The sequence below is a fragment of the Thunnus maccoyii genome, chromosome 6 (assembly GCF_910596095.1).
Source record: "Thunnus maccoyii chromosome 6, fThuMac1.1, whole genome shotgun sequence".
Taxonomy (NCBI): Eukaryota; Metazoa; Chordata; class Actinopteri; order Scombriformes; family Scombridae; genus Thunnus; species Thunnus maccoyii.
Window position 1 is genome coordinate 14,359,329 of NC_056538.1, and position 22,122 is coordinate 14,381,450.

A 22,122-nucleotide genomic window follows, 5' to 3' on the forward strand; every position below is an offset into this window, starting at 1 on the left:
AATATTAATAAAAACTGTGATCTTTTCTCTGTGCTTTTTGTCGGTTTTTATCCATCATTTGCAATACTGAAGACAAAGATATCAGTTTATACAGCAGACATTGACATCCCTTTTTAAGTGAAGTGTATAAAGTATGGAGAGCCTGCCACGCTCTGCCGGTGTTTTGCCCTCAGCTGTCGTGCAGGCAGGCGGACACAGAGAGGCGGTGCTGGCCCTCCCCCCCCTCCTCCCCTCCAACACTGTCTGCTTAAACAGGCTCCGTCAGTCCTCGCAGGGATGGAGATGTTAGGCGAGCAGCAGCATGCTCTTAGTCACTGAGCGCAGGAAAAAACAGCAATGGAAAATATATCAGGAGCTGAGAGGAAATGCGCGGTGTGGTGATAGTGTGGTTGTCCCGCAATGAGCCGCCGACCTCCGGAGCCTGTCAGTGGAGCAGGACGGGACATGAGGGCAGCGTGGATCCTGACTGTGAGCGCCCTGATCAGCGCTCAGACTGCCGGAGGATCTCCGCTGCTCCTGGATCCTGAGGTGAAAAAAAAGTCGTTTTAGACTTAGTAGTTTTTTAGCAGGTAGATGATAATAAAAGTTATTTAGTAACAATTATCAATAACTGAATTTAAAGTAGCCAAACTACACAAACTAGTTAGAGCCACCAGAGGATGTAAAAGGTGAACAGTGTTTGATGAGAAATACAAAAGTAACCCAAATGTCCTGTTTGAGGTCTTGGAGACTGCTTGATGCTTCACAACTTTGCTGGTTTGATGAAAGATGCTTATAAACATGTTTCTGAACGTCTCATCAGAAAAGGTCACATTAGGTTTGAGATCTCACCTGTAAAAAAATGGTTGAGTACAGTGGATGTTTATATGCTTTACATGTAATTGGTTTTGATGCACTTTCTATGCAGCATTATGGCTCCTAAACCCAGAATAAGCCAATTTGGACTTCTTTTAATGGAGACTTCTCTGTGGTCTAATTGATGTCAAACATAAGCCAGGTCACTAAGTGAGATACTATACATTTCTTTGTCTGTGAATGACTCCTGACAAATAAAAGGAATATATATATTTTCTTGCATAGCCCGTATAACATAAAACATGACATATTTCCTCATTTGTTATTTCTGTGTTTTGTCACTGTGTTCAAATGTGCAAGCACCACTTCAATACTTGCACAATTTTGCATTTTAACAAGGCTAGAAGAAACATTTAAAGGAAAACATGGTTGATTGGTTGCAATAATTATAATTTCTATACATGCAACAGGGGGCTCAGTGGGACAAAAAAATGAAATTATGGCAATTTCAATAAAATACAAAGGTTCAAAAAGGACATTGAACCCATTTAAAAGAGAAATATACCAAAGCTATATTAGAGCGATATTAGAAAAATTTTCTTTAAGGCTCTTGTACTTCCATACAGTGTTTAGACCCTGTTAGTCATATAGCTGCATATATAACATACAAGGATACCAAGCCCATTTAAAAAAAAAATAGAGCTATTTGTGTCTCAGGGAATTTTGGATGTTACAATTTAATTGTCCCACTATGGTTTAGGACTGCTCTAGTTTAATTTGACAGCTGTCTTTTCTGGCCATCCATAGACACACACACACACACATACATATACATACATACACAGTTCACATTAAAGCTGTAAGAACATATAACATTATTACATGTGTTTCCCCAACATTACTTTTGCTCTTACATAAAACAATACCCTCCGGCATTTCTTTATGTGTTTATAAAGGGACATTTTTGTTGCACATTCCTGTTTGGCGGAGCACATCTGTCATCGCTTCAATTTTAATTTCCAACCCACTTTCACCACATCTGTAATCATAGCTGCGCCCGCTGTTGTCTGAACACGAAACCTGCTAGATAGACACGAAGGGCTGTGATAGAAAGATCATGATATTAAACTACCAGCATAGCTTTTCTCAAACCAGTATGCATCACCATCTGTTGTCATGTTCCCTGTTGGTTCTTTTTTTCCTCTTTACTGTATTTTATAGGCGTGAAATGTCTGAACTATTCTCTGCTGGCATGCTTACATGAAATTCTTGCTAAATAATAGCTATAAATTTAGGGACACTCCAGTGGTTTCTTTTTCTTATGGGTGGTCCAGCTCTGTACATCCTCTTTGGCAGCCTAAAGCAGATACAGTACAAATGGAAAATTATATTTGTACATTTATGATGTGTTTTTTCCTCACAGGAAGGTATGCCTCTCTGGGGTTTTACCAGAGTGTGTTCTTACGAGAAGCATTGTGAGATCTATAAAATCAACAGCTGTGATCAGAGTTCCTAAATGTCACTTTACAAACTTTAAAATATTATAAAAGGGCACCTGTATGCAGTAATGACCAGCAAATAGTTTTGTTCTGGAGTTTTCTATCAGCTTTATGTTTCTTGGGGGAGTCTTTCTGATGCAGTATTAACAGATATTATAACACTTGCAGGTTTTTCTGGAAAAGTATGGCTACCTTCATGAGGACAACCACATCCACAATGCAGTTGAGATGCAGTCAGCCATCCGGTAGGTGAAACAGCTGTTATTCATATATTGTAAAAATCACAATGGACCACTAAAAGTCTTAAAATGAACGTAATATGACGCATTTGTTTATCTCTACACCTTGCTGATGAGAGCTAGCTGGTTAGGTTCATCGGGGGGAAGGGTGAGCTCGGTGTGGGACGAGCCCCAGGGCTGAACGTCAGTGCAGGACAGTAAAACACACCCTCACCTCTGCACCGGGAGACCTCTCCTGAACCCTCTCTGAACCATCCAGGAATTTCAAGAACCTCGCCCTCTGGCCTGTATTACTGAATGTACTTCAATGGAAACTGATTGAAAAGCTCTGCCTGTACCGAGAGCTTGGGCTGATGGTTGGGTAGTACACTGTGTACGTTTGACAAGCTCATGCGCAGCAGTTGAAACTGCTAAATCTGACAACTTTAAATCACACTGATGCCAATTAAATATCTGCTGTCACTGGTAAATAAATAAAGTAAGTAAAAGTTGCAATTTACTTGTTATTATCCTCAAAATGTTTTAAGCTTTTATCCTCAAAATTGAAATTATAAATGGTTGTATTTGGCAAGTTTCTTTTTTACAAATATTTGGTTCAAAAAATATTTTAAGGATTATTTGTTTTCAGGAAGAAAAAAAAAACGTCAAATACCAGTGCACAGGTCAGTTACATTGCTATCTCAGTCTCTCTCTCCTCTGCTCCACTGTTACGTCTGTCAGCAGGTCTCAACGAGGGGAGTCACATCCACCTGCTACATGATGCACATTTCCTAATTTGGACATCACTCCCAGAGTTGGGGGTGTTCGCCAGAGATAAAGCTGAGCTACTGACACACGCAAAGTGCTTACAAAGGACTCTCCATGACCTGTTGTTCCCCTTCTCCTTTCCACAAAGTTAGGTTGTAAAAAACAGGCAATAAATGAAAAGTACAAAGCAAGAATCGCCTTTGAAGTTCTTCCCTACACATCACATGCTGTGCTGTCTCTGTGTTATGGGTGTATAAATAGGTAGAGGTCTGTATGCAATGAGGTGATGAGTAATCATCTTCAATCTCCTTAGCTGGAAGGAGTGGCGTGTCCTTGCTAGAATTTTGTACTCCCTGCAGCTGCAAACATAGAGCTTGTAGGCCTGGTCCAGCTTCACCAGAGGGTCCAGGTTTATGAGTGATTCCTCCAACACTGTCCAGTGTTTGGAGCTGTTTGCAGACAGGCACATGGCAGGAGACTGCACCATTGGCCTGATGCCATCTTGTTCCTCAACAGCCTGCACATCCTCCTCAGGCTGGACAGTTTCTTCCTCTGGCTTGTGAGGTGCTGGTGGTCTGTGCCACTTTGGCGCAGGATCTTCCAGATCAGGACACTGTAGACTCTTGGCAGATTGAACCTGGAAAGGATCTGGAGCTTCTGCAGCTGTGCCTGCGACATGACATGGTTCATGTGTGTTAGCAGATTCCTGAGGTGGTTGTAGTCCACAAAATCACCATTCATGATTAAGCCGCTGACAAAGGTCACCACTTGCAAAAGTATGTCCCCACGATGTCCTATTGGCAGTCGAGAGAGGACCTTCTCCATCCATGGCATTCCATGGTCCCTGTATTTCTCCAGGGTCCTGGAGTAGGCAAGGGAACGCCTTTCGATTTCCATGCAGGCCTGCAGGGTCATGGCTGCCACTTTGGTAAGAGGAGAAGGTTGTTGGTCCCCTAGGTGGACCTGGACAAAGTCCTTTCCATTCCACCACACCTTCTTGGTGCCCCTGACATCCGTGAACTTTATAGCTGGGAAAAAAGAAACCTTGTTCTCCACAAAGCCTTGCAGCAGATAAGATTCCACATCTTTTCCAGCTCTCTGCACCAGGATGGGAGCCCTTGCAAATGTGTTTGGCGCAGGAAAGCTGTCCTTAGTAGCCAGATCTTTACAAAAGTCCTCCAGGGAAAATGCAACGATGAGTGTACCTGGTGGGAAATCACCACAGACACTTGAGAGGGGTAGCTCTGTGTTTCTTTTGTAAGGATCTAGCAGCACTCTGACACCATTCACTGATGGTGCTGCATCAAGGACCTGACAGAGGGAAAATGCACTCTTTGCGCATCTTCTGAAGCGTATCTCATGTCCAATGATGGAGTGGGGGAGTTGTTTCCTCAGAAGTGGCATTTGAGTGAGGTGCTAGGCCCAGGAACCCCCTGTGATTGGTCAAACTTTTGTCACTCACTGTGTTTGTGCCCAGGCTCGCACTGAGCTGAAAGTCCAGTGGTGACAGAGGCCAGCCATCGAACAGCTCTTCCAGTGCTAATTCACACTGGAATGCCTTCCAACTGGCATCAAACCTTGCCACTCCTTCACTGGTGTAGTTCTCCTGTCTGAGAGTGTCAGTCAGGTACCCTATCACCTTGCGGAGAACTGGGAGCAGACCCTCACCAGAAACTGTGTCCTTGAATGGCACAAAGATAGGACACTCCGCAATGAGAAAGTGTAGTGACTTGAAGTCAAAGTGGGCCGAAGGGTCAATTAACCTTGGGATTTCTATCTTCAAACCTCACGACCTGTTCAATGTGGCATCCCATTTGACAGACAAGTCTGTACTGCAGGTCCCTCATGTGATTCAAGTAGCTGATGGCCCTTGAAAGGAGGGAACTTTGATATTAGGAGTGTGACAACCCACATGTAACAATTGCACCATTCACAGGGTGCATGGCATCTGAACGTATGCATGTGGGGAGTCCACATACAGCTGGACAAATGTGTCCTTGCCTTCTTTTCCAAGGACACCCATCAAGTCATAACTGACATCCAGCCCAGTGTGGTCAAGATTTGTCTGGAAGTTTGTGGCCTCATGCATCCCCAATGTGGAAAATAATGTGCCTCTGAGAACCACAATGTCTTGCAACCCAAATCGGGAAAAAAGGACATGGTTGTCAGGGTCCCTGGCCACAACCTTGCAGGCCATGTGGACAGACACTGACCTAACAGACACTGACCCACCCCCCCCCACCCCCCCCACCCCCCAAACAGAGTGGTACATCCTGTCAGCCGAGGTGTTTCCATTCTGTGAAGCCGAATTTAGCAGCTCCTCGACGGACTGTTTCACCCTGACGAAACTGCGGCTAGCGGAGCGTTAGCCGCTGCGTGACTGGAGGGAAGCACAGCCAGCTAGCCTCTGCTAGCCTCCCAGCTAACGTTAGCCCCGGTTCTGCATGTTGATCCAACCAGAGCACTGAGCCCCGGTTTGTTGTTCAAATTAAAGTGGGAAGAAGCAGTGGGTCTGACGGGCAGCTTGAGTGAAGTGGAGCCTGCAGAGGAAGCACCGGGACCATCAGGGTGAAACAGACTGTGGAAGGAAGCACAGTTAGGCGGTGGAGGAGATGGCAACACATTGGCCTCTCATAATCGGCATACATGGCTGATACCGATGACGTGCCGATAATATCGTGCATCCTTAGTAGTAATTGTGACATCCTTTTGATTCGTTTATTGCAATTAAATCATAGCAAAATCTAAGTTTATTGGGTTCATGCCACTTTAAGGTCTGTAGTTGTCGTCTGGGAAGTGCAGTAAATAAACAGATTTTTTGGGGGAGTTTTGTGAGTTAATGCAATTTATCAAAGCAAAACGAATAGAGAAGAGTTGATGTTTTTGATGTATTTCTCAGTGTTTACAGATAAGTGTCTGTATGAATGTTGTTAGCAGGAGGACTGAGATGGCAGGCAGGCTGAGCTTCAGTAACATCATTGGCTGTATGGGGAGAATAAGCACAAATGGCAAAACTGGCGCGAGTAACGTGACGCGAAAATTTGCTTCGTTGTTTGGTGTGAACACAACATAAAGCTTTAGCTCAGTGGTCAGCGCAGTCGTCTATTGTCTGGGACACTCCAGTTCAAGAGCAGGTGTGGGGATCTCCTTCATAAGGTAGTTTATTCATGAGCACTTATTGTAATACTTTAATTTTCTAAAATTAAAAGCGTAATGAAAACAAAATCAAGATTTTTAAGCCTCTTTCCACTTTTATTCAAATGCAAGTGCAAATAATTTTGCTGCCTCAACAAATACAGATACAAATATAAATACTGGGCTCTCTGCACATCCCAAATATGGACATATTGAATCTCCAGAGTTATGACTCCACAAGTTCCTCAGAAACACAGATGGATTCCATAATCAGGAATCTCAGTCTGGGCAGGGAGGAAGTTGGTATATTTATACCTCTGTTGATTCACATGCTGTATAATTGCCATGATCGAAAGGCCAAATGCTTGTTCAGGAAGAGCGTCATGCAAACATTTCCGGTCTTTGTAGGGAGTTCCAGTGGCTGTCCCGTCTTCCTGTCACCGGTGAACTTGACAGCGCCACCCTGAGGCAGATGGCAGAGCCCCGCTGTGGGGTGTCAGATGAGGGCAGCCAGCAGATCTGGGCCCAGAGGGTCAACACCATCTTCACCGGAGGCAGTGTCAGTACAGCAGGGCGAGCACAGCGCCGCAGGAAGCGATCTTCAGGTATTGCATGTGCGTGTGTTTATGTATGAGGTCACCATGTTTGTGTGACCTGACAGACATCTTGAAGCTGTAATATCATTCCTGATCTTGCATGTGGAGGTTTTGTGTGTCCTGTGGAGGAGTGGTCATAATAAGCCAACACTTAACTGGGAGGGTCTCCCTTCGTAAACTAAAGCACTAAATAGAGTTGAAGGTTGTAATTAAAGCTGGTGGAGTGTCTGATGTTGCACACGTCACCCCGGATGATTCCTGCTCTTAACTGCAATTATACACGTCTGTGATTCCTGTGCATTGTCTTTACAGGGTGAAAATGTGCAACTTCAGTTTTGTTGAGTGTTTTTTTTTTTAACTTTAATTGAGGGAATACATGCTCCTCTGTGAGTTGGGAAGTCTGATGAACCTTAAGTCAAAAGTAATGTGCTGCATGGTTTGAAAAACGCTTGCTTATTTAGCCATAAACAATGTTGTTTTTCTTGTTTTATAAAATAATGACATTTGGGTGTGTGAGGGCTTTCTCAAACAATAGCAACACTGTATATGCTGAGCTCCAGTTCTGATTTCCAGGCACAAATCCAGCAGATGCTTTTAGTTTCAACCAGTGAGCCACTTTGTGTAGCTTGATTGTTCCCTTAAATTCCTGCAGAAAATTATGGAGAGTCCTTTAGGATATTATCCTAATTTTCTGAAAGCGTTCATTGATGAGCAGATCACTGCAATTTGAACCGGCTAAAGACTGCCGGATTTAAAGTGTTTAACGGTGGTTAAGAGTGGAACTAAACTGCTAAATTGCCAAATTTCTTGCAGACTCCATGAAGTAATTGAGCACCAAGTCATTCCCTTAAAATATCTTTTTTCTCCTCCTCCCTCATTGAAAAATGCAGAATCTACAAATATGCAAATATTTTTCATTTCAGAGTTTAACTTCTTGACACAAGATGTCTCCAATTTCTGAGTGTTTTGTGAACTGGAGGCTTCAAGTTTCCATGTAACACTTGAGAAAGTTGCCTGCTGGACCAAGACTGGCTCCCAAACTGGTTGTGATGTCACAAATCCCGCTCATATGTGTACACATGTTTAAACTCAGATTTTCGCTGAGAAACTTTCCACTTTCAGCAGATGAATAAGAAAACTGTCTTCTAGTCTCAAACTCTGCACAAACATAATTCTGCACATTGAAGCTCAGACATCCAAAGATGAGAGAACAAGTAGAATTTTTCAATTAAGGAGGACTTAAATATAATTTTTGATCAGATTACTGCTTCCACGAAGGAGGTAATGCTTTTGGTTCTGTGTGCACCCTGCTATAGAATAACAGGTATGTATGTGTGTCTTTTAGACCTTTGTTTTCATGTCCTCTGTTCTCGTTGTCACTCTTTTCTGCTGTCATTCTCCTCGAATCTCCTTTGTGAATGGACAGCAGCAGCAGTGTGGTGACAGCAGCAGGAGAAGAGTGATGTTTTCTGCTCTCTCTCTCTCTCTCTCTCTCTCTCTCTCTCTCTCTCTCTCTCTCTCTTTACTTGTGCCTCCAGCCTCATGATGTGTGAAGCCTCTGCATTCCTGCCTGTCACTGAAAAGGTTGGCTAATGTTCAGGGAATGCAGCGGTGGCTGATGTTTGCCGCTGCCTCTTCATGTCGGTACCTGACATGTTCCATCTGGTAAACACATCCACAACTGACTGACTGGATTACGTTGTTTGCCGAGCTTGCTGGCTATCTCAATGGCCAGATATCGCACCGCCTGAATGACTGGATATCTTGTTGAATGACTGACTGTTTGGCTGGATTACAGCCTGTTCTCGTGTAAGAAAACAACTCTCGGCCATTATTTTGGTCCCAGACATGACTCATGTCACAGGCGGCAGTAGAATTACACAAAGAGATGCGTTAATGGCAGATACTTTTACACCCTCAGGTCAAACCTCTTTCAATACTTCCACTGATGTAGTTTAGCAATGTAATAACTTTAGGTGTGAGTGTGTAGCTGTGTAACCACCGCCCTGTACTCAAACATTAGTTTGCTTTGCTTACAGAAGCAGCAGATATGTTTCTGCGTGTTGATTGAACAACGCTTACAGGAAGAGTTTTATGTTTGGTACATTTGGTCTAATAGATTCAGATCGTTTAAAATGCCAGAAAGCGGAGAAAGAGTATTTAATGGTAAATAACAAATGTTTATTGTGTGAACTCTCTGAACTAATGAGGCGATGGCTGGGTGCATGCACACAACCACAACAGAGAAGGAAAGAAGATGACTGTTAAGGTGCCCGGAATGTGAGATACTGTGAGATGGATCCTATTGATGCTAGTATCAACACACACACAAGACTGAGTGTCAGTAGTATCGATGTTTTAGGTATTGTGACTCGACCAATGAATTTCAGAGCTGATGTACTCTTCTCATGCTGGACTGTTCATCTATTAGTGGTCTTTTTTCCCTGCAGTTACAGTTAGATACCTAAAGATAAACATGACACTTGCCTGCAGGCTCTGGCAGAACGCAGATGAGACAGATGTTATTTACTCACAGCAGTGGCGTGATGTCATTTTATTTTGTGTGAACATCGCTGCCTCTTGAGTTTGACCTTGACGTGTGGTGGAATCTGAATGTCGTTCCCACTGATATTTACAGAACTGGCATTCCACCACCCTTGTCCAAGATAAGTGCTATAAGAGCGATGTGAGGTGTGTGTGTGTGTGTGTGTGTGTGTGTGTGTGTGTGTATTTTTCAGAGGTGTGCACTTATGGATCTGTGCTCGGCACTGAACACTGTTAACCACTTAGTTGCCATTTTTTTAATAACATATCTCTTATTGTATTTTGACACTATTTCAATAGATCGGAGTTCATGGATTTGCTTACTAGAGCTGCAACAATTTCTCGATTAATCGATTAGATGATCGACAGAAAATTAATTTGCAACTATTTTAATAATCAATGCCTAAAATTCCTTACAGCTTCTCCAGTGTGATGATTTGCTGCCTTTCTCTGTTTCATGGCATTTTAAATGGAAACTTTTTTGGTTTTGGTCTGTTGGCTGAGACAAAACAAGCCACATGAATATGTCATTTTTGGCTCTTGATGAGCATTCTTATCTACGCTGGTGGCATGACTCTATGGATGACAATGTCGGTTCACCACTGTGCCTGGACTGAAGTATCTCATATCATATCTACTGTATGAACTGGCACACAAGTAGTTCCCAAAGGATGAATCCCACTGACTTTGGTGATATTTGACTCCTCCAGGACCACCATGAGATCGACAGTTTTGTTTTTTAGTGAAATGTGTAAACAACTATTGGATTGATTGTCATGAAATTTAGTGCACACATCCATGTTTCCTTCAGGATGAAGTCTAATAACTGTCATCATCCTTAAACTTTTCATTAAGCAACACCATTAGGTCATAAATTCAATTTGTCCAATATTTTTTTAGTGCTATTTAGCAAATCTTAGCATCCTAACCAGCTAAACTAAGATAGTTAACATGGTAACCAGCCGCTGTTGTCGGTTGTATTTAGCTTTGACTGTACTAATAGCTGTAAATTCTCAGTCTTGGTCAATATTATTTTACAATATTATTAATTGAGACCAACGGTTAACCAAGAAAATAATTGACAGAGTATTGATAATGAAAGTATTTCCTTGTTGCTCACACTAACTGCCTGTATTTCTCTCCTCACTTTCCTTTTTGTGAATTGTACCTTCACATCTGACTGACACACACACACACCAGAGCCAACTGTGTGTGTGTCAAACAGCCTGTTCGACACCAGCAACAAACAAAATCTCTCTGCACCTCCGCAAACAATAACTCTGTCTATCAGATGATCTCAGTCACTTCCTAATGTCTGTGATAATCTAGCCTCCCTACACTGCTGCTGTGGATGTTAATTATCATGTTAATTGCTTCCATGAGGGAAGTCGTGGAATGTCTTGTGTATCTGACTTCCTGGCTTCTCTGCCGTCCTCGGGGACCTCTTACTCTGTGGCGGTCTGGGATGGAGAGAAGGCGCCTGAGCTCTAATGGAGAATACTGGTCATGTGGTTACAGCTCTGATGCATATAGTTCATCTGGGAAAGAAAAATCAAGCTTGGTTGGGAAAGTCAGGGAGACTCCACTCTATGAAGTATTAAATCATGTGCAAAAATCAGACTCATAAAGGAAAACAGGTTGTAATGACAGTGACATCACTCCTGAGGTTAAATAGTTACTTTCTTGTGTCTTTCTTGATACATGCAGTGCTTCCACTCTTTCTGCCTAATATTTATGTGAACTGTTTACACAACCTTAAACTTTACACTTGTAGACTGTTGAGTTGCAGCTGAAGCACAAATTCTGTTTGTGTGTTTACTCACACACTGTTGTCATTGCCAAACCCATGTCCTTAATGGCTCCAGATTTCCAGATATTTTCACGTCTCTAGGGTGCTATTGAGGTCTCTCTGCAATTCACAGTATGTAGTGCATACACTTTGTTTATCGCCCCCATCTTTTACATGACTCTCTCTCTCTCTCATGCTGTATATTATTTAAGCGGGTACAAATGGCATCAAAATAATTTGAAACACAAACACGTCCACATACCCTGTGCAGGGTTTAATGACTGGGCAGACATGTGTAATGCAGGCATGTGTGCAGACCTCCCACTCACATTCGGCCTCAACGTCGGGGCAAACACATACATCCACTTCATTTTTAAATATTTTGACAACTGCAGGTGTGTTATCTTTCCACGTTTTTAGTTAAGCCTCAAACATGAAAGTACGTGTAAATCCGGTGAAGTCATCTAAAGTGCTGAACCTACTGCTCACTCTGCTTCAAATGAGTTTGAATCTAGCAGTCATTCTGTCTCTGACTCTTTTATGAATCACTATGAAGTACAATGTCCTAATTCACCACTGCAAAGGAGCTTTTACTTGTCTGTCTGTGTCAGAAAGAGTCAAAATCTTAAAGATGTAAGATTCAAATTTTGTTCTCAGATCAGCCTTGAGTCAAGAAATGTTAGGTTTTCAAAGTAAACATTTTCTCGAAGTCTACACAACTTCTTATCTTGTGTTCACCGACTCTTTCCCAGCCTGGTCCACTTCTCCACATCTACTCTGTACAGTCAGAGCGAGCGGCCAGCCTCTCCAGCTGCCTCTCCCTAAAGGTTCATATTATCTAATGATTGTTTCCTGCATTTGAGGCAGCCTCTCTGTCTGCTTGTCGTGGATGTGTGCTGCATGGCTGAGAGCATACGTGTGTTTGCTTTGTCTCCAGATTGCCACACTGTGTAATCCTACATACTGGATATATGAAGAGATTAGAGCCTTGTAAATTAAAGAACACCTAAATGTATCCCCCTTCCCTCACCTTCCCTCTATCCCTGAACAAATGTGAGATGTTTGTGACATTTGCAATTACGTCTTAGCTGGGAAACCACAGACGTGTGTTGAAGTAAATTGTTTAGTCAAGCGTGTGCTCATAGTGCTTGATAGTTTACCCAGCTGTGAGCTAACACACTTAACGTATCATTTTGGCCTGTTAGATGTGGAGAGGCTCGACTCTTAAACATCACTGTTAAACATAGACTATCTGGCATCCGAATTTATAATACAGGATACGCAAGATGTAAATACATAACCACTGTTTGTGGAGATCTTTTCAACATACTTCTACTAGTGTTAAACAAATGATGACACCACTGTAGACGTCAACTGACAAAACCAACAGAAGGAAAAAAGACTAAAACAAATAATTGTTGCAACCAGGGATTATTTTCATTATTGACTAATCTGCGGATTATTTTCTCGATTCATTTCTTGGGTCTGTATGTATCATTTCTGAAGCCCAAGAGGACATATTTATATAGCTGGTTTTGTCCAAACAACAGTCCAAAACTAAAGACAAACAAAACTAACTTAAGACAAAGAAAAGCACAAAATAGTCAAAACTGGGTAATGTTTGGCTTTTTTGCTTGAAAAATGACTGGAACAATAAAACTGACCCATTAACTGAGGACTGGACAGTGACCCATGAACGACACTGAGGAAAATGGACCGCATACAAGAGAAAGGATGCGTCAGTGAGAAAAGGTCAAAGGTTCAAAAAAGGAAAGAAAGATTAGTGCGTCTTATTTACTACTTTTGTTATTAATGTAGTTTTGTTGTGTTTTTGTTTAATGTAAAGTGATTGAAAATAAATAAAAAGTTTTTGAAAAATGACATGAACCATTAATTGATTATTAAAATAGCTGCTGACTAATGTCTGATGATGGACTAATCATTTAGGCTCTAAAACAAGCTGCATGGTCACACTGTATTTGTACTTTTATTGAGTTGTGATCTCAGTAATAAAAACGTTAAAAGGCTGCTTCCCTCCCTTTTGACTAGAAGACTGAAGATTGATTTCCTTAATTTCAGTCCAGTGTCTCACTTAATAAGTTATTTTATTTTGTGTTCCACAGGGTTGTGATCCATTAAAAAGAGATTTTTTTGTGATGTTGGTGCAGATCATCTCCTGTATCAGTGATAGTGAAACCAGGTGTGCATCATTAGTGACTTAGCAGCACTGAGTTGTAGGATGAAGGTAAAAACTGTTCTGCAGTAAATGACATCCTGGTAAAGCTGGAAGATTCACGGATATGTTTGTTTGTCCAGAGATAAACTGTGATTGTCAGCAGTAACAGAGGAAGCTTAAATTAATGTTTTGTTTCTTTCTGTGTATTTTTTTTTAAAACTTTGTAACGGTCGAGCTCACCAGAGCAGATGGTAGAAGACCAGTTAGTGGTGTATAGCAGCAGGAGATTTTAGGAGGTTTTAGCTGTAAAATTTGTCCTCTTCTTTAATTTTAAGTTGGTTTGTTGAACTATTCCCTTGTGTCTTGCATTTGTTTATTCACGTTTTTATCACTAAATGCCACATTTTTTGGATGGGCTTCCGCCTACAGTCCTCCTTTCATCCATGACCCATTTAAGTTTTTCAGCACCAGCCAACATCAACTCGCTTTTATAAGTTGTGGTGGTACGAGAAACAATTTGATCTAAATGTAAAATGACCTACATTCAGGTGTGGGATTTCAGTTCACTTTGAAAATATTAAGAGAAAAAGAGGTCATGGGGACAGATTTAGACTCCCAAATTAAATTTTCATGAAGTTAACAGAAGCAAGGAATAAATGGAGTATGGTTAAGTTGCTGGCAAGGAATTCTAGAGTTTCCCCTTCATCCTACTTTTAATTACTTAATTAATTCAACATTACAGTATCTATCTTTCTAGCAGAGAAGAAAATACCTCATGCCATCCAAATACTCAACTCTGGTTACTGGATTTCTTAAGTTTTCTTGCCTATTTTCTTGCTCACAGGAACGTTGGCAGGATTTTTCTTTTGATTATCTGGTGATTTCAGCTTATCTAGCTTTGCACTCAGTGTACGTCTCTGATTGAGACTATGAGCTTCATACCTGCACATCTCATATCTCTGTTCCTGTCTCTGACTGTCTGTGTGTGTGGGCTGCTCTTCAGCTGAGAAGTGGTACAAGCGTCATCTGACCTACCAGATCGTGAACTGGCCACGCCACCTGTCTCCTGGCTCGGTGCGGCTGGCTGTGCGCGCTGCCTTTCAGCTGTGGAGCAACGTGTCAGGCCTGGTCTTCCAGGAGGCCCCTGAAGGACCCGCAGACATCCGGCTGGCCTTTTACGAGGGAGACCACAACGACGGGGCCAGCAACGCCTTTGACGGACCAGGTCAAGGACAACCACACAGTTGCAGTCAAAGCTAATAACCACAACAAATTAGCTTCAAATATTGTGTGTGTGATGGTTGTTTTGTGTGTGGCTGGTCTCAGTTGTGATCTTGTGTGTATGTAATTTGTTCTCAGGCCTCTCTTGCAATCTTTGTCCCACCAACACTTCCTGAATAAACAAAGCTTAACAAGTTCTGCTGTTTATGTGTACACAAGAACCTGATTATTGTGAATAAGCCAGATTAAGGTCTGATGACACACTCTGCGCTAACCCTAATTCCACAATAACAACAGTTTACATGATATGGAAACATTATATTAGTGCCACACATGGAGGAAACCTATCAGTATTTGATGATGAGCTAACAGAGCTGAACTTTAAAGTGTGCAGCTGGTTGCACGTATAACTGAACACATGATTCTGAATCAAGCCATAACTATATCTAGATCATAACTAGGCTCTGATATATATGGTGCAACACTTGTCAAACTGTGTCCCTTCCTCTCTGACCTTCAGGAGGAACTCTGGCTCACGCCTTCCTGCCTCGCCGCGGGGAAGCCCACTTCGACATGGCGGAGAGGTGGACACTGAACGGACACAAGGGACACAACCTGTTCATGGTGACCGCCCATGAGATCGGACACACTCTGGGACTGGAGCACTCCCCCGTCCGTCACGCTCTCATGTCGCCGTACTACAGGAAACTGGGCCGCAGCCTGGTACTGAGCTGGGACGACATCATCGCCGTGCAACAGCTGTATGGTGAGATGATGTAACACTCACACCTCTGGTTGATTGACACAATCTAATATTATCTGTTTTACTTTTTAATTCTTGTCTACATCCAAACATTTCCAAATGAGGCTTAACTGGAGGGAAATGTTTTCTTTGTTCAATGGAAAGTGTGTGGTCCTGAGGTCAGGAGGAGTGTTAAACTTAACACCTTCACTGGACACACACAGATATTTTTACCACTTTTTCTCAGGTTAAAAGTCTGTCGGGGTAGAACGAAAGCGCTTTTAGTGGTAAGATGACAAATGTCTCACTGTCTGGCCTCAGGACGGTGCAGTAAAGTTGCATTTTTAGAAAGAACTATTACTGAAATACGCAGAACTTATTAGATGAATTTCTGACTTGGTATGAAACCAGACTGTCTTTGAGGAAACGCATAAGTGGAGTCATTTCTGCTCTGTTGCCCATTAAATTGTGAGTCATGGCACTGAGCTGTGAAAAGGCCAGAGAGGCAGCCCTGAAGACCACCAGCTGCAAACACAGAACAAGAAGGCGTAGACTGGAGAAACCTCTCCTGCAGATATTAAAAATCTATGAAAGAAATGAGAATTTGATTAGTTGCGTGACACTCAAAAAGCTCATATAGACAAATTGTTAATTTCCCAGCAGTTCGTCTACACACATTCAAACTTCCAGTGTTCTTGGAAAATAAAGCTCAAATCTATGAATGTGATTAAAAGCTGGCTGCAGTCTTTGTGAAAGAGATTACTGAAAAGCTTGATTTACAAATCAGACAGAACAGAAAATGTTTTATTGTATTCTTGGCAGACATGGAAAAACATCAGATCACAAATATTAAAATACATTTTCTCTTTGAGTTTCAGTTTAATGTGTCTTAAAAAGAAAGAAAGCAGAAAGAGATGAATCTATCAGTTTCACTTCTGTGGCCTCTGAACTGCTGGGAGAAGAAGGTTTTAGACTGAGAACAGCAGAGGTGGTGTGGACGACAAAACAACTCTCTGCCCTAAAGACACACATACACACACAGACTGAGTGATTTCATCACTGACAGGACGGCTGGTTTTTTACCCAGTGGCCTGTTTTGTAAATTATTATCTATCCTCTCAGAGCTGCACACACAGTGTTTACCTGCGAGTGCTGTCGGCTCTGTTGTGATAGATTACTGGTGTTGTTGCAGCGTGTGGGAGCATTACATACTGTATCTCTTTGAGTAGTACAAATATTAGTTTCTGTTTACTGTGAGCGTGTTGTCCCTCCCGGCGTGTGTGTGTGTGTAATGTGCTGCTCTGCACAGTTCTTCTATTGCTCATGTTTTTCTCTGATGCTGAGAAACCGATTTCACTTGTTTGCACCAAAACTAGCTACTTCAACTCGACCCTCTTCTCTGATGGTTTGATGCTCTCAATCTGCAAGTGAAGGAAGTAACTTCATTGCTTTGAGCCCTTAACACAGGAGTAAAATGGCTGCAAAGGGCCGTAGTCGGCCATAGTTGTGCAGGAATGTTTGCATGGCTTCAGGATGGTCACTTGAATAATTCAGTTCTGAATTTGAGATTCAGCTCAACAGACGCTTGCAGTCAGGCTGCGTCCAGCTGCCTTTTTCCTCTGTTTAATATCTTGAGGAATCCCATCTGCTCTGCCTCTGGAAATATTCTGGCTTCGGTTTCCTAAAATGGTATTTGCCTTCCTTTTCTCTTCAGGGTCTGCCTGATTCACTCTGGATTAAAAAAAAAAAAAGCTACTGACCACCCTGCTGCCTCAGCCAAACCTCCTCTCAGACACACGTTTTCATTTTCAGCTCAGTTACACTCAGTAACTTGATGCCACTTTACTATACTACTATTAGATTAATTGCCACTAATGAGCAGCAATTAGAACAGATGATTAGTCTTTAGTTTGCATTGACCTGCACTATAAGCTGAAACTGCTTGTATTTGGAAGTGAAAACATTTTCTTGCTTTCCAACACACTTCTCTCTGATAACTTTTTTTTATTGCCTCATAAAAAATAAAAAAAGAAGTTATCCAGGATTTGGGTGGGGTTCAGGAGGAATTTAACTAAGTACAGCATGTTTTTCTATCAACCTGATTTTCACCCTGTGGCAGTAATTTCTGCAGCTGCTCGCACGTAAATGTCAAGAAGCTCCAGAAACAGATATGGACAAGAACCGCAACTGACAGGACTACCAGCGCTGTCAAAATGCTACATCTGCTTAAAGATATGAGCTTTAGGCAGTGTGTGTGTGTGTGTGTGTGTGTGTGTGTGTGTGTGTGTGTGTGTGTGTGTATGTATGTGTGTGTGTGTGTGTGTGTGTGTGGGAACCCTCCCCAGTGTTGGCATTGTGATCTGATAAGAAGCAGATGTGAGCAGTCTGAATATGTCAGTCTCCAGAAGTCCTGACCTCCGTTGATTGCTGTGTGACAAGAAACATGAAATCCCTGCAAGCATGACACATTAACCAACACGCATGTGGTGTTTCTGCCTTATAAGACCATGTATGTACAGTATGTATGTACAGTTAATGTGTCCAAACTTTTGACTGGTACTGTTTGTATGGTGAGCAGCTACACTTAAGATGACTAACAGGAATAATATGTACAGACTCAGACCCACAAATGAAGAGTCACTGAACACCAAACTAAAAAATAACTATTTTTTCATACAATACATTATGTTGTCCACACACTGTACTATATGATAGATGTCTGAAAGCACAATAATCATCGTCTACATGTCCTCTTGTAAAGTAAAGCTTTTTTCGAGGAGGCTTTTCTCAGTGTACTCACAACTCTGCACAGACTTTAACAGGAGGCTTAAATTCTACTGTGTATAAATATCTGTAGTGGATATTTACACATGTACATATCTTACAAGTAGGTACTAAGTGGACCTCCAGTTAAGGTTGTAAAATAGCTTGTAAAGGAGTATTTTTCCATTGTAGCGTTTCTGCTCTTACTTCTGTAGAAGATGATGAGTCAGCGTAAGGAGAAAGGTTTCGTGTTTTGAGTGGAGTCAGACATCCAGCGCTTATCAGCTGCTCCTACATTCGTACACACTGGACACACACTACAGTGTTATCCATGTGTTATCCGCTGTGGTGTGTGTGTGTGTGTGTGTGTGTGTGTGTGTGTGTGTGTATCTATTTTTCCTGCAGTCTTGATTTTATCCTCCTCCTGCACAAATGTTTGTTCAGCTCCATGCAAACAAAATGGCTGTAATCACATCTAAAGCATCGCCTTTTACTCTTTGATTTGCTATGTTGTCCTTTTCCTTTTGTATTCGTTTAATCTCACATGCCAGGATGATCTGTGTTATGAAGCTGTACATGCCAAACATAAATAGGCGGACTCTTGTTTGGGTGCTAAAAATTCAATGAGATTGTTTAAGGTTTGAGTGGGTGCCCTATCTGCACTCTTTGTTTATTTCCACCAGTATACATCAACCCAGCCACATCCTGTAAAGGACAATTTAAATGTTAACATTATCCAAGTCCTGTTTTAGGAGAACTCTCCACTGTTTGTCTTTCCAGGATCATTGGTTCCCATGATGTCCAATTTAGAAAATACTTAAATTGCTTTTGGCTTGGACGATAAGTTAGACTGTCTGTCTGCAAAGCTTTGTTTGGTCACAGTATGTTTTCTCTGTATAACCAAATGATTCGAGAGAAATTTAAACACAGCAACTTCCTCAAAGAAATCACATCATCCTTCATGGTCTTGATTGCTGCCTTTTTATATTCACTGTCTTTGTTTCTTTGTCCTCAGGTAAGCCACTGGGCGATCGTCCTGTGCGACTTCCAGGTCAGGTGTTGCACGCTGCACTGCAGGAGTGGGAGTTCACAGAGATCCACGACGGGCATCAGACCACAGGCCAGCCTCTCTACTGCCAGGGCGTCTTTGATGCCATCACTATGGGTGAGATCCAAATGAAATAGTGTTAGAAAATAACATTCAACCACATCCTCCGTGGTTGAATGTTGAAAAAAATCAGAAAATAAATGTAAGATAAATCCTGCAGAAACAGCAATGAATCCTGTTATTTATCTCTTTGAAGCTGTTAGATGAGGCCATATGAAATATTTCTTCAGCACTATCTCGACAAGGCAAAACAGGAAAAAGAGCCGTTTCATTTTCTTCTTCAGTAGTTTTAACTCGAGGTTTACTTACTAACTTTTTCCAAAGCTTTCATCCACATCTGTCTAAACCATGATTACTGAACAAACTCTTATCTCCTGATGACGACTATAAAATACCGTTGAATGCTTCAGAAAAAAGTACTAAGTGGACCTCCAGTTGAGATTATTTTGTCAACTATTACCAAGGTCAGGAATGAACTTTGAAGCTCAGTTTATTCTTGTTCAGGGTCCTTTCCCAGCATGTTTTGGACAAAAGTAAAACAACATCCTGAACAGGTTGTCAGCCTTGCTTATTATTAAATCTGGTACCTAAACTGTGTATTTACCTTAATGTTTTCCTGTTCTGTGTGTGTGAATCCAGACCAGAATGGGACGGTGCTGGTGTTTCGGGGCAGTGTGTACTGGACAGTATCAGCTGAAGGCGGTGTGAGCGGCCCGCTGCCTCTCATTCAGCGCTGGTCTGACCTCCCTCTGGCCATCGAGGCCGCTGCCTTCTCCCCGCTGGACTCCAAGTGGTATTTCTTCAAAGGTACGGCTTCACTGAGCTCATTAATGAGACTAACACGTCCTTTTTAAGACTTTCCCTAAACATTTGGCCAACTTCACCTTTCTGTAAAAGACCCAGAATAGATTCTATTGTGTCTTTTAAAAAGCGAAAGTGCTATTTAAAGATTTTACTGCACTGCAGCCTCAGCTGTAGATTTAAATAGTTTCACCTTTGTGCTAGTGACGTGTTTGCTAAGTCTAACTTTCCTGCTTTGGGCCAAAAACCTGACAGTTTCACTTTTCTGCTAAACACAAAACAGGTTTATGTAAAATCGAGACGCTTTGCTGAGGATTTCATGCTACATAAATCATGTCCACCTTAACATTTGTTCTTTGTGTGTGAACTGTGAAAGACACTCACTATCACTTTGCTCTAATACATCATAAGCAGGTTCCATTTCAACAACAGCTAATGTGCCAAATAATCTTCACCAAGACACTTAAAGCCAAAATACTTCTTCATTCAACATCTTTGGATAAGAGACTAAAATAAAAGTGCTTTCTGTCTTTTTTTACTTTACTGTTTCAACAGATTAACTTATTGTATTTCTGTGTTTGATTGAAACCTGCTATGAGCATTGTGATATTAAGCACTCGATACTTATGATCAAATATGATGTGTTAAAATGTAAATAATTTTTGCAGGACTGATGTAATAACAGTGTTATTGTATGGAATTAGAGGGAACTCAATCCTCCTTGTCTGATGGTTTGCAGGGAAGCGGATGTGGCGCTACACCGGCAGCGTGCTGGACCCGGGCTTCCCCATGAAGAGCAGCGAGTCGGGGCTGCCTCGCCACCCTGACTGTGCCTTCTATTACACCCCTCTGGGTCACATGGTCCTCTTCAAGGGCTCCCGCTACTTTGTCCTCAACCTCAAAACTCTGCGCCAAGAGCCCTACTACCCCCGCAAGCTGACAGATTGGAACGGAGTGCCACAAGGGACCAATGGGGCGCTGACCCGTCCAGACGGGCGCCTCTACCTGTTCAGAGAACAGCGGTTCTGGAGATTTGACCCGGTAAAGGTGCGAGTCACCAAAGAGGGTCTGTGGGCCAAGGATCTGAGCTGGACTGGCTGTAGCAACACTCCTCAGAACAACAGCATCCTTTGACCAGCAGAGGGAGCTGTATTCTTTAGATAAAGTGCAATGAGTTGACGTGTACTGTACTGCAGAGGGGCTATCTTTTTTTTATATAGCAAAGACCCACATTTAGATCATGAGTTGCAGCCTGGTTCATTAAACTCATGCCATGTAGGGGCTTCCAAAAATAAGCCCACACATATTGAGGCACATACAGTATTTATACTGCAGAACAATTCATAGTACTGTATATGGATGTGCAATTATAGCCTTGTTAATAGAGTTTGAATAATAATAATAGGAATTGCACACTGTGAAGTGAGCAGGATAGAAATGCTTTGTTAGATGACACTGCAGCTGGATCTGTGCTTTTAAAACCATCGTCTTCTCTCTTGTAGCATTTGCACACTGACAGAAAACCTAGAAATGTGTTTTTTATCATCTCTCTAACAATGACAGCAACATGTAAGATGTATAAACCACTGTTACTTATTTTGGCCTGTGATTGTGCTCTCTCCCATATACTTGCCGTAGATGTTTGAATGAGTAACCAGACTAAAGTGACAATTGTTTCAACAATGCGATGCATTTTTAAAAAACACTTGTAGAGCGAAAAAATCATTCAACTGTAACTGTGAAATGTTTCCACACTCAGCCAAAGATCAAATTCTGTCTGGTTTGGGGCTGAAGGCTGAACAGCAGCAGTTTGACAACAGTGTAATTATGCATCTGGGAAACATTCACTTGTGACCTTTTTACTCCACCAGATTGTTCTCTTTTTCCATCACTGCACACAGAGCGGATGTCTGTCAGTGCAGATTGTGTTGTTCATCGATTACTCAGCTCACTATTCAGCACAGTAA

At 42.0% G+C, this 22,122-nt stretch overlaps 1 protein-coding gene across 1 annotated transcript; it reads left to right on the forward strand.

Moving 5' to 3' along the window:
- The first annotated feature begins 32 nt into the window (after window positions 1-32).
- mmp28 (matrix metallopeptidase 28) lies at window positions 33-21,835 on the forward strand. Its single transcript, XM_042413311.1, is given in 9 exon segments — window positions 33-416; window positions 418-528; window positions 2,463-2,539; window positions 6,824-7,020; window positions 14,524-14,745; window positions 15,262-15,507; window positions 19,262-19,411; window positions 19,994-20,161; window positions 20,895-21,835. Coding segments are annotated over 9 exon segments (1,617 nt in total). The 5' UTR covers window positions 33-365; the 3' UTR covers window positions 21,290-21,835.
- The last annotated feature ends 287 nt before the right edge of the window (window positions 21,836-22,122 follow it).